The sequence below is a fragment of the Oncorhynchus mykiss genome, chromosome 13 (assembly GCF_013265735.2).
Source record: "Oncorhynchus mykiss isolate Arlee chromosome 13, USDA_OmykA_1.1, whole genome shotgun sequence".
Classification (NCBI taxonomy): Eukaryota; Metazoa; Chordata; class Actinopteri; order Salmoniformes; family Salmonidae; genus Oncorhynchus; species Oncorhynchus mykiss.
Window position 1 is genome coordinate 8164866 of NC_048577.1, and position 13909 is coordinate 8178774.

At 42.5% G+C, this 13909-nt stretch overlaps 1 protein-coding gene across 1 annotated transcript; it reads left to right on the forward strand.

Annotated features, from left to right (window-relative positions):
* The first annotated feature begins 504 nt into the window (after positions 1–504).
* Positions 505–3458, forward strand: LOC110485576 (homeobox protein Nkx-2.3-like). The gene is made up of 2 exons (XM_036940102.1): positions 505–976; positions 2055–3458. Exons 1-2 carry the CDS (start codon positions 505–507, stop codon positions 2687–2689), a joined length of 1107 nt encoding a protein of 368 aa, XP_036795997.1. The 3' UTR covers positions 2690–3458.
* The last annotated feature ends 10451 nt before the right edge of the window (positions 3459–13909 follow it).

Here is a 13909-nt window from a genome sequence, read left to right on the forward strand (position 1 = left end):
CATCCAAAACACATGAATAAGAATAACACTGATAAATTCGTAAATTAATGGGCAACCTATATGCCTATAGCGTAGAAAATGTAATGGAGGCGGTTCACCCTCTTCAATACCTCCGCTCTTCTCCCCTCCCAACGCGTCCAAATACTTAGCTCGCTCGCGCACTGGCTCCTCTCACCACCTTCCCTTTCTTTCTGTTGCGTACATCCCGCCCCAGACCCAGACCCAGTGACATCACGGGAAGAGACAAGGGGCTTCGCCCAGCCCTGCTCCCATCTCCAGTTACAAAAACACACAGGAACTCAATTGTCAAAAGATCGCACCGCACGGCTGGTTTGTCTGTAGCCTATGGAGAACCAGGCCACACTTATAGGACTAAACCTTTAACCAAACCTTTGTTTCTTTTCATCAGGGGATGAGTTGGGATATCCAGCCGTTTAGCGCGCGCACCTCCGATTACAGAGCCTCTAAATCAAGTATTATTTAAAACGGGCGATATAGTATCATATGTTACTCAGCGGGTTCCATTTCCTTGATGCGCGCGAGCAGGACCTCGATGGCATGATGCTCCCGAGCCCGCTCACTTCCACGCCGTTCTCAGTCAAGGATATTCTGAAACTCGAACAGCTAGAGCAGCAGCAGCAGAGGCAGCGATCTCAACAGCACCAATCTCGACATCTGGACCCGCTACAGATCCAACACCTGTCCCACACCCAACAACACTTAGTACACCCGGACTCGACCCAGCAACAGCAGACCCAGTCCCAGCACTTCCAGGCGCCACCGTCCTGTATGCTTGCTTCAGCGGTCGACAGCCCTCCGTTCTCGGACGGGGAAGACAACATGGCTTACCTGAGTTCTCTGGCGGCCCAGGACGGGCATGGAGAGGCCAGTCTGCCCCCGGAGATGTTCGTTCATCCCGGGATGGGTCACCTGATCGACCCGAAGCTGGAGGTAGACCTGGAGGATCAGGAAAACAGTGAGTTGAATAATAAGATTATTATTTTGATATTTTTGTTCTGCTGAAATGATGCATGAACAAAGGGACACAAAGCGTCGCTTTGAATAAAATACCTAATACAGCCTCTCAATATACACACTCATGATCGTTTGCATCGACGGTATATACAACCAGAAAATGTAAGGATAAAGCAATACATTATTGCGGAAGGTGACAATGTATCTTATAAAGTGTCTTGGTTTTAGGCTAAATGTTAGGCGCAGGAGTTTCGTGAGTGTGTTATGATTTCAAAAGACACAAACGAGGTCTGTTATAATTCGACAAAACTAAATTTTAATCCCAAATGGGGCCTGGAGATTGTTAAATAATTAAATAACCTCGTCTTTAAATCTCGGACTTTTTGAACGTTTTACAAATAAAACATTAATTTAGGTAGGCAGGAGAATAAATATCTCAACGGGTATAAATATGTTTTCATTATGCTATTGTCTTTATTCTAAGGGCTGCATAGACTGAGAAAATAGTTGAAATCATGACACACAAATGTTATTGGACTATAACTACTTTATAACCAACAGAATAGCATGAATGTTATAACCAATATATTAGCTTGAATGTAAATATGTCTTTAAAATAAACGACACAGAGTAGACATAGCAACCAAGTGAAAGTAAACATTGTGGAAAAATAGTTGTCTTTGGTTTTGATTTATGGTCATAACTTTAGACAGTATTTCTCACAATATTGCGCTTTTGTTTCTTTTACTTCATTTATCTAAACTCATTTATCTAAACTCATTTATCTAAACTCATTTATCTAAACTCATTTATCTAAACTCATTTATCGTGAAGTATACACGTTTTGAATAGTTTGGACGTTTTACTGTCACGGTGTTCACAAGGTATACTGACTGACAAAATAATTATACATTCATGTCAGTAAAACGAAATGAGTTAGCTATACACATTCAAATAAGTTACATTATGAAATATATTTCCCAAAATATTTTGTATTTTTATAGGCTACTTTAATAAAACTATATTCCTATTTTCAGAGTAGCCTACAAAATATTTATGCTCATATCTTGACACCACAGAGAGCTGTGGCGTGGTGTCCAAGCCGCTGGAGGGTGAGGACAGCGGCCAGGGGGACTCGGATCGGCCGGCCAAGCAGAGAACCAGACGGAAACCCCGGGTCCTCTTCTCCCAAGCCCAGGTGTTCGAGTTAGAGCGACGCTTCAAGCAGCAGCGGTACCTGTCCGCTCCTGAACGAGAACACCTGGCGAGCACTCTCAAACTCACCTCCACGCAGGTCAAAATCTGGTTCCAGAACCGACGGTACAAGTGTAAGCGGCAGCGGCAGGACAAGTCCCTGGAGCTGGCAGGACACCACCACCCTCCCCCGCCAAGACGAGTCGCGGTGCCGGTCCTGGTCCGGGATGGGAAGCCCTGTCTGGGCGGGACTCAGAACTACAATGCTCCGTACGGGTCGAACCCCTATAGCTACAACGGATACCAGGCCTACACGTACAACAACCCGGCATACAACAGCAATTACAGCTGTACTTACACCAGTATCCCTACTCTCCCCCCAACCACCACGGCTAACCCCTTCATGGCCATGAACTTGGGGAACATTGGGGGGCTTAGCGCCTCTCCACAGCCCCAAACGCACCAAGGGACAGCGGTCACGACATGTCAGGGCTCACTGCAAGGGATCCGGGCCTGGTAGCCCCACTCCGGTTACACCTTGGATAAAACCAGAGCATTGTTTTACACCCTCACCGGTGACATTAATCGAATCCTCTCATGCCGTTTTTTAAAGGGTTCTTCCCCTTTTTAAAATAAAGGGAGTTATTTCTCTGCAGTATTTCGGAAACAGTGTTGTTTTTATGTAGTTATTGGCCTTCGTGTCTGCCTGGTGGGGTGGCTGTCGTTGGATTAAGACTGAAAAGGTGCAAATTCAACATGTTTACTCCACTCTCGGTGACGGTCATCAGAAAGAAGCTGTGCGTAACGGTTGAAATGGATTTATGACCAACAATGGTCGCATTTTATTTGAATGACCAACTATCCAGTTAACGTTGGATATATAGGATAGGCCTAGTCACGAGACTAGACGTTTGATAATTGTGATATACGGACTAAGGGTGGTCTAGTTACTTGTAAGCATGTGCTTAAAAGGATGTCCGGATTATTCAACACTGATGGCCTATAGGTGAAGTTCCCAATCTCAAGGATTTGCTTGATATTTCTAATGTTTCTTTAGCCACGATGACATGAGAAGTGAAAGAGAGTGTTTGATTGTTTTCAAGCTTATGTAATTCATTGACATTTATTTGATTAATTCCATTTTCTCATTTAAAAAAGTCCTGGAATGGCAGAAATTGAAATGGAATCCAACCTTGGGCTCTGAACACAACTAACACCATTTTATAAAATCTCATAACTTGCTTTCGAAAACGAATAAATTCCATATTTTGCTACTTTGCGCAAACTTTCCACGGTCCATTACATTCTTTGTGAGGCTCTTGAGAGTTTTCTATGGTGGGATCCTAATTCTCCCACTGTGCGTGTGCGTGAGTGTGTGTGTGAGAGAGCGAGCGAGCGAGATGGATAGGCTAACTTCCCGTTATCTACAAGTTGTTCTAATTTGTCAAGATGTCTGATATTATTGAAATATCACATGCTTTTCGATGCGCCTTTAATTACGAGTATATAAAATGGGGATATAAATAAGCAATAATGTTACAACATGCTGGATAAGAATAATCTCTGCAAATCACTTTCATCACAATCATTTTCAAAAAGCCACATCTAAAGTAGAAAGACGACTGACAATGAATAGACTACATTGAGGCATGAATGGCCTCTTGGCAAGATACGACATGGATATCAAGACAAGAAAAGGCTCATTCTCTCTCTTTAGACACAATTCCACTCAACCGGTGCACAATATTTCAATGAAAGCTGTGCATTCAAAATGTCCTATTCCCGCAATAGCAGGTAAACGTATTGCAATTGTAGCCTACTTATTCGAACACATGAAAATAGCTTTTTTAGTGCTAGTCTGATTCAGGTTGTTAGCCACAGCTTTGTTATAAAATCTTGCCATTTGGAAATGTGTCGCGCCCGGAAGGCGGTTGGAGAAGGCCAGGCAACAGGCACACTCGAATTAATTGTGCGGGTGCCAGTCTGTGTGAAAAGAGGAAGTTACTCTCCATTTGAGGCGCTTTAAGGACGCGATTAGCAACCTAAAATACCCTGAAAGAAGCAGCTCGAGCGGGGCTAGAGAGGCCGAATAATAGGCCTTATTGGATTCCTGGACAAAAGGTGTATGGTAGGCTGGCCCGGACACTCAGCAAAGACAAAAGAACCCAAGAGCTGAGAGATTGACGTCCTAATATTCCAAATTGAGGCACAGGCAGTGCGTTATTTTAACTGGCTGCGCTATACTGCGATTGGGATAGGGAAAAAAAGTGTTCACTTTTGTTCGCTTTTGGGGAGGTTTTTGTTCCCGAAGAAAGGGCCTCTGATTGGGGCGGAGAGGGAGAGCCCCAGCCGGGGCAGCAGGGCTGGAGGTTAGGCAGCGGGGGGCGGCTGTGTGAATGAACGGTTATTATTGCTACAAGTTTCACCATTTCTGTCTATCTGCGGGAAAATGGAGGACAAGGAGCAGAGAGAATTCAAGGAGGAGAAGAAGCATGGCGGCCTGGTTATGAGAAATGGGGCATTGCGTTATGAGAAAATAATATTTTTACAGAATAGAAATATAATCCATAGGTATTTGATCTTTCTTATATTAATTTTGCAACATGTCGAGAATAGCAGATTTTGATAGCCTGGGCTATTTGAAATAGCCTACCATAGGCTATAGACTCAATGTCAGTCATTCAATACACACTGAACATTTTATTACGATGCCTACATCTAAGAAACTTGATAAGTCTAATTAATTAAAAGATTAACATATCAGCCCACTTGGACTGCAGTGAGTAGACAATATGATGTTTAATTTTCCCACTATGTGACCATCTGAATTCACTATTCCTTATGGGCGGCTCAAACCTGTCATCATGACCTTTTGTAACAGCCAAACGTTTTGGATAAACGTTTTATTTAACAATTTTTGTGCATACTTTTTCCGTTCACGTTAACCTACAATTGTTCAATTTCTCATATTTTAATAGTGACAGACAGAGCTAGCCTCTGGCGGCAATGCCGTTGTCCCGGCTCTGTGGGAAACCGCCAGGCTCACGCATACCACAGTGGGCAGATCTGCAGAGCGCGAGGAGAGAGGAAGTGGAAATTAGACAGACACGCGAGCAGGGGTTCAGGCCAAAGACATTATCCAGACGAGGAGCAGCCGTCATCACAAGGCCTTGTCGATGAGCGCCATAAATACTGGCCTGGGGAGAATCTCTGAGGATAACTCCCAAATGGCACCCTATTCCTTGTTTAGTCCAATATTTTACATAGGCCTTGGACAAAAGTAATGGACTAGGTGATATAGAGAATAAGGTGTCTTTTAGGACGCACAATGGGGGATAATCTCTTATTACTAAACAGCTAAACTAGAGCATCAGATGAACACACTAAATACGTCCCAAATTGCACCATATTCCCTTAACACTACTTTTGACCAGGGCCCATAGGGCATTATATTGGAAATATAGTTCCATTTGGGACGTATCCACTGTTACAGGGACTGGGAAAGGAAGGATCACTGTTGGCCTAGCTTAAGTGAGCTCCCCGTGGGAAAGCGTCAGAGCCCGAGAATAGTTGAAGAGTTGTCATGCAGCATAATCTTCCGGGGACATATGTTGAAGGGAGGAGAGGGGAGAGGCTCCTATACTCGACACAAATAGAGCATGATTTCAGATAAACGCTGGACCTGTTGGACAGGTTTGGTTAAAACAGGAACTAGCGATGGGCCTACGATACATTCTTAAAACGTAGGTCTATAGGCTACAAAGTATATATTTTTTAAATGTAACCTTTATTTAACTAGGTAAGTCAGTGAAGAACAAATTCGTATTTACAATGACGGCCATACACCGGTCAAATCCAGAAGACGCTGGGCCAATTGTGCGCCGCCCTCTAATAATAGTATAATACTAATAATACATAATAATTATTGGTAATATTGTTATTAGGCCTTTATTAGTATATATTGTTACTATTGAACAACAGTGTTGCAATAATAGGTTATTAGAAGCAGTTGTAAAATCACAAGCAATCATGCAGGGTTCATGCGCTACAGACCACAAGAACAGTTCAACTGAATAATTCAACGGGAACTTTTGGTCTGAAGACAGGATTTTGACTCCAAATAGCCACTTGTTGTAGAATTATTTTCCCAAGCTCTCTGACAACTCTCATCCTCCTTTGCTTAATTTGTTTTTCGTCTTTCCCTTATCCCTCAGAGTCGCAAGAGATGCTCCCTCCAGCGTGTACCTCTTCGTCTATATTTGTCTAGATCGAAATAATCAAATAAACCCTGATGGTTTGGAACGACTCGACTACTGTATTATCCTATCGGGGGCTCTATATCGGAACCATGCTCTCCCTAATCTCCTGTTGGGCCCAAAACAGATTTAAACCAATCAGGACTCGCCTAGTGTTATTGCGCTACTAATGGGGATTAATTGAGACGTAAAAAAAAGGAGGCCTCGAACTTGTCACCCCACTGATAAGCAACGTTCTAGACTAGAGTCTAGCTGGTTCTTACTCCACCGCTGCTTCAGGAGTAGAGCCATAGAGCATACCTGCTGTCACAGTGCGGGACCAGCCACTTGATGTATGTAAATAGATTTGGAGACAGCATGGCGTCGCCTCAGGACGCTAGCAGCCTCGTCGCTGGCTGCAGCAGAGTTTACGTTTTTGATTTGCATCAGTTTTAGAATCAGCCAGGACACCCATGACACAAGCCAGTATTTGACGTCCATGCAGGTATGAGGACGTCGGGAGATGACGTTGAAACCGCAACACTAAGGGCAACAGTGAGCGCTGTTACCTTCAAGTAGGTTTCGCTAGGCGTTATGGGATGGGAATGACGGGCGGCTGTGTAAGCGTCTGCCTCTGATTCCAAAGAATGCAAGTTTGAATCCAGCAATAGAAAGTTGTTTTTGATATTTTTGTTTTAAGCCTATCCCAAACCTTAACCCTTAGCTTAACCATTCGGATGAACGTCTAATTCTAACGTGAGACTGTGAGAGCTGGTAGTTTAGAATACCCAATTGTGGTGTGAGGCTCTCAAATTCAAAGGACCAGAGCAAGCTGCAGCTTGCTGTGTTGGAGTGACATGGAACTTAGATAAAGAGAAGCGATGACCACGAGGAAGAACGACACAAATAGGCAAATTAAGATTCTAATCGATTCTCCATGAGTGGAATGGGAAGGTTAATTTAGCCTTATGTCAATACAATAAAACAATAATTACCCAAATGTTTGTGTTTTTGATTTGACATCAACACCCATGAAAAAATACCAGAAAAGGTTGGTTTCAATTAGGCTATTGACACACTTGCAATTTGGTCAAGCTTTTTCAATAGGCATAGAGTTAAAGCAGCCAATGCTTAAATGTGATTTTTATGGATTCATATTATTTATTTTACGCCATTCATATATTTTTGTAATTATGCTATTATTCTTAAAATATTTTCTGACATTGTGACACACACGCAAACAGTTTGATTATGCGGTTCTCTCTACACATGACCCAAAACTCTTTACACTAAACCTAACCACAACCGCATCCGGAGCCGTTTGTGTGTTTTCCTCTCAGATGGCAGATTAAGACCTATTCAACACTTATTAGTAATTATTTCTCTTTAAATCTACACAGCTGTGTGTGTGTGTGTGTGTGTGTGTGTGTGTGTGTGTGTGTGTGTGTGTGTGTGTGTGTGTGTGTGTGTCGAAATCTCAGAAAATACTTTAAGAATAAACAAATATGCTTAAAATAAGAAAAACACAAAAAGATGCATGAAATCTAGGAGTTTACACAACATTACAATAAACAATAGTTGACAGGCACACAAATAATTACAAAGAGATATTGGTTCCAGAAAGGTTCGGGCCAAATTCTCTGAATTGGACCGTCTTTGGACAAAAGGTGTCCGATTGGGTGTCACTTATTAAGATCAGTTCTGACCAGAAGAGAACTGTACGGTAACTAGAGTCTTTCAGAGTGAAAGAGAAGTGGATAGGGCCTTGGCCTTTGGTTTTGAAGAGAACGGGTGAAACAACACGCCCTAAGGAGGGCCTGGCACCCTATTCCCTATATTGTAGCCAGGGCTCTCATCAAAAGTAGTGCACAATATTGGGAATAGGGTGTAATTTGGGACGCATAACAGCCCTTGCTGATGCGGGTTGAAGACACATGACACCGCCTCCAGTTGTTGCTTTACAGTACCGCGTTTGGTTTGATTAATCGCCGGGGCCTTTAGTAACATCTCCGCTAAAGAGAGAGAGAGGTAGTTACAAACAGAACCGCCCGCACCTACTGTACTTACCTGTAAGTGCGGTTACCCCCCCCCCCCCCTCCCACACACACACACTTTCCAAACTGAAGTACGTCATTAGCAGTTGTTAATGACTCGTGCACACTCACACAATATAGCTCTCTACCTTGCTTAGTCAACATCGAAATAACATAGCCATGTTTTCACCAAGACGTGCCCAAACAGCGCGCGCGCAATCTTAACTGGGATAGGAGGAAGAGGGGCAGGGAAGGAAGGAAGAAAGAATCAACTGCTGTCATCACATTCCCCAAGCAGAGAAGACATGTTAGTTAAAGACTGCAGTTAACCATTGGATGGTGTGGGATGTCGGCAGCGCTTAATTTGAGCTGGATCCTGTCGGAACAGGATCTGGCATTTCTCGGTTTTGGACGGTTTCGTTCCGGTGCCTCTTTATTGCATGACCTTTTTTCTCTCTCACATTATGCAATGTCACAATGATAATAAAAGCTATCAAAAAGTTCATTCGAGTTGCCTCTTCGTTAATTCTCAGTTTGTCAGTGTCAAAGTAGCCTGTCATTTCGATCATTTGTGCAGTAGGGCCTATTATGGTGCTTTCAAGACAACTGGGAAAAACGAGGTCAAATCATTACGTCAGTGATCTTCAGGTTGGAAGTCGGATCTCTAGAAAGAGGCCTGGATTCCAGACTTGGAATTCCGAATTGGATGACCGTTCAAAATGAATTTGCCCAGTCGGTGCTAGTTTTATTTCGAGTTCCCAGTAGTCTTGAATGCACTGAAGTCGTAAGTATGAGTTCCAAGTTGTTTTGAACGCAGCATTAAAAAAGATTATGCCAAAGTATTCAGTCATGTAAAAGGACGTAGAATTGCATGAAATGCGTTTATAAAAGGCAAACATTTTCCCGGACCCTAGTCCACTAAACATTTTCCCGGACCCTAGTCCACTAAACATTTTCCCGAACCCTAGTCCACTAAACATTTTCCCGGACCCTAGTCCACTAAACATTTTCCCGGACCCTAGTCCACTAAACATTTTCCCGGACCCTAGTCCACTAAACATTTTCCCGGACCCTAGTCCACTAAACATTTTCCCGGACCCTAGTCCACTAAACATTTTCCCGGACCCTAGTCCACTAAACATTTTCCCGGACCCTAGTCCACTAAACATTTTCCCGGACCCTAGTCCACTAAACATTTTCCCGGACCCTAGTCCACTAAACATTTTCCCAGACCCTAGTCCACTAAACATTTTCCCGAACCCTAGTCCACTAAACATTTTCCCGGACCCTAGTCCACTAAACATTTTCCCGGACCCTAGTCCACTAAACATTTTCCCGGACCCTAGTCCACTAAACATTTTCCCGGACCCTAGTCCACTAAACATTTTCCCGGACCCTAGTCCACTAAACATTTTCCCGGACCCTAGTCCACTAAATATTTTCCCGAACCCTAGTCCACTAAACATTTTCCCGAACCCTAGTCCACTAAACATTTTCCCGAACCCTAGTCCACTAAACATTTTCCCGGACCCTAGTCCACTAAACATTTTCCCCATGTGTGCAACTTCTGTAATGCCTCAACACCACTGCTCTGTGCCACTACAAAAATTTAGTGATGTGCATGCAATGTTTTATTATTATAAAATAGATTTGTTTCTCATGCGTTCCGGTAACTCAGAGCTCCCCAGATCACCCCCCTCTTGCACTCACTTTTTATTCCTGTACCTCATGATTTACAAATTAAGCACTGGATGTCGGTTGTGTATGCGGTTATGGCATAATGCAACATATAGGGCTGGCTGGACAACGGACTAAAGTAGAGGTCTATATTATAGGCCGTTAAATATGGGCACTATGGTTTACAGACAGTCTCAGACATCCGAACAGCTGAACATTTTCGTTTTCTTCTCCTTGCCAAGTTTGTCATCCAAGTTTTACTGTTTCTTGTGCTGGGAACCAGGCTTTGGCGCGGGTGCGGACCTCCAACCGGGCCGAGGATAGGTCGTTCATCAGCCGCAAACATCTAAATATTTATCCCCTCTCTGATCTAGGCCTTACACGATAACCACCCAATGCTACTTTCTAGGTCAAAACAGACCTCGTTTCTGGGAAATTTCGGTGGGAATCATTCATCCAGACCTGACCAACACAACTGTCATCGTTTACATGCGCGAGGCTAACAATAACATTGTATTATTGTTACGTGGCAACCGATTAGCACCCCAGCCTGGCTGAATCACACAGGACACTTAAACCCACCCCAAAATAAAACATACAAATGTTGTAGTCTATTTTAAAGCTTTTTTTGTGTGACACTAACTATTCTTGCCAAATTGAAGCCATGGGACTACAAGGATCTATGTGCGCAAAGCATAGTTCTGATATATTGAGCATTACACGTCACATCACATCCCAGATCTCAGAACGGTTTTGTTATTCTTTTATAACCCATTAATAGCATCACCTTAAAAGGTAGGCTACCTAAAATGCAGAGTATCAAAATCCTAAAACATTTGTAAATCTGTTTTTTTTAGGGGGGTGCAATTGCATATAGAACCGTATGGCTCTGAAATGTCAACCTGGGTTCAGCCATGAGGTTCTGTTTGGCCCAGAATGTACAAATTCTTTCAATAGAGAAGTAGGCTACAGACTTTTCATGATTAAATAAAAATCTTCTTTCTAATCGCAACATCAAATATATTAATTAATGTTCATCACACATTTGTTAAAGCAATAGTTCCCTAACATGACAAATTCACTTTATCCTATGGAGAACTAGCAACAATGCTAAAGCTTAGCTCTGGATGAGTAAACTGATGTAGTATTCTGGTCTCTGACACCCAAAGTCAGTAAACTACGTGCTAGTTATCAATAAAATGTGGTAAGATTGTAATTTTAGTGAAATAACCCTTCCATGGAGGTTTTCGTATTAATATAAAACAAGGCAAAAACAACAATGTCTTTCCCAAGGGCCTTAAACATGCTGTAAGGCAGGGTTTCTCAAAGTCGGTCCTGAGGCCCCCCCCATGGGTGCATGTTTTGGTTTATGCCCCAACACGACTCAGCTGACTCAAACAATCAAAGCTTGATGATGAGTTGGTTATTTGAATCAGTTGTGTAGTGCTGGGGCAAAAACCAAAACATGCATCTAAGGGGGTCCCAGGACCAAGTTTAGGAAACACTGCTCTAAGGCACCTGTATTTGTTTCTACCATAAACAGCTTACGTTATGGACATTCTTCTGAAAAAGTGGTGAAAAAGTAAAAAAGTTTAATTTAAAAAGAGGACCAGAACCCACGATATAAATAATCAAGGATATGGGACTATACCGTTCTATCTGCAAAATGTATGGTTTTGAGATGAGCGTTTTTAAAGTGATGTCTTTCATGCCTCAATAAGTATACTGAACCAAACTATAAATGCAACGTGCAACAATTTCAAAGATTTTACTGAGTTACAGTTCATATCAGGAGATCAGTCAATTTAAATAAATTCATTAGGCCCTAATTAATGCATTTCACATGACTGGGCAGGGTCGCAGCCATAGGCCCACCCACTGAGGAGCCAGGCATAGCCAATCAGAATGAGTTTTTCCTCACAAAAGGTCTTTATCACAGACAGAAATAGTCAGTTTCATCAGCTGTCCGGGTGGCTGGTCTCAGATGATACCGCAGGTGAAGAGGTCCATTGCTGGTGTGGATACACGTGGTGTGTGGTTGTGAGGCCGGTTAGACGGCTTGTGGTAGAGAAACTAACAAAAAATTCTCCGGCAACAATTCTGGTGGACATTCCTGCAGTCAGCATGCCAATTGAAACTGCACAGTGGCCTTTTATTGTCCCCAGCACAAGGTGCACCTGTGTAATGATCGTACTGAATAATCAGCTCCTTGATATGCCACATCTGTCAGGTGGATGGATTATCTTAGCAAAGGAGAAATGCTCACTAACAGGGATGTAAACAAATTTGTGCACAAAATTAGAGAAATAAGCTCTTTGTGTGTATGGAACATTTCTGGGATCTTTTATTTTAGCTCATGAAACATTGGAACAAGACTTTACATGTTCCGTTTATATTTTTGTTCAGTGTATATAACACACACACACACACACACACACACACACACACACACACACACACACACACACACACAAAGTATTGAGACCCTTTGAATATTTCCACATTTTGTTACATTACAGCCTTAATCTAAAATTGATTAAATCGTTTTTTCCCTCTTCATCAGTCTACACACAATACCCCATAATGACACAGCAAAAACATCCTCCAGATGTGACACTTGGCATTCAGGTCAAAAAGTTCAGTCTTGGTTTCATCAGACCAGATAATCTTGTTTCTCATGGTCAGAGTCCTTTAGGTGCCTTTTGGCAAACTCCAAGCGGGCTACTGAGGAGTGACTTCCATCTGGCCATTCTATAATAAAGGCCTGATTGGTGGAGTGCTGCAGAGATGGTTGTCTTTCTGGAAGGATCTCCCATCTCCAAAGATGAACTCTGGAGCTCTGTCAGAGTGACCATCGGGTTCTCGGTCACCTCCCTGACAAAGGCCCTCCTCCCCCAATTACTAAGTTTGGCCGTGCGGCCAGCTCTAGGAAGAGTCTTGGTGGTTCAAAACTTCTTCCATTTAAGAATGATGGAGGCCACTGTTTTATATGTGCCTCGACACAATCCTTTCTCGGTGCTCTGCTGGCAATTCCCTGGACCTCATGTCTTGGTTTTTGCTTTGACATGCAGTGTCAACTGTGGGACCTTATATAGACAGGTTTGAGCCTTTCCAAATCATGTCCAATCAATTGAATTTACCACAGGTGGACTCCAATCAAGTTTCAGAAACATCTCAAGGATGATGAATGGAAACAGGATGCACCAGAGATCAATTTCAAATCTCATAGCAAAGGGTCTGAATACTTATGTAAATAAGGTATTTGTTTTTAATTTTCAAAACATTTCTAAAATGTCTAAACACCTGTTTTCTCTTTGTCATTATGGGGTATTGTGTGTGGTTTGATGAGGAAAACATTATTTAATCAACTTTAGAGTAAGGCTGTATTTGAACAACATGTGGAAAAAGAGAACGGGTCTGAATACCTTCCGAATGCACTGTATTTAACCCTACATATAACTTATCTCTGATTGTCAACCCAGCAGTGTGATTGGATTACAGACATAACCTGCAGGCACAACGTTATGGTGTTTGCCCAGATAGAACGTTAAAAACAATTCTTTATAAACATACTTAAAAAATAATAATAATCTGACATCTCACATGTAAAGGACCACCTAAAGAGCAACTATGTGAATTAGATATTTTCTTACCAAAATGTCAGAACCTTATAGTCAGTCCTAAGGTCATGAAGTTTAGAATTGCTGTGTGTTTGGTTCAAATGAGAAACATCCTTTGAATGAAAACCATCTGAGTAATAAACTGTTTATTATGCCTCAGCCCTATTCCATCAGG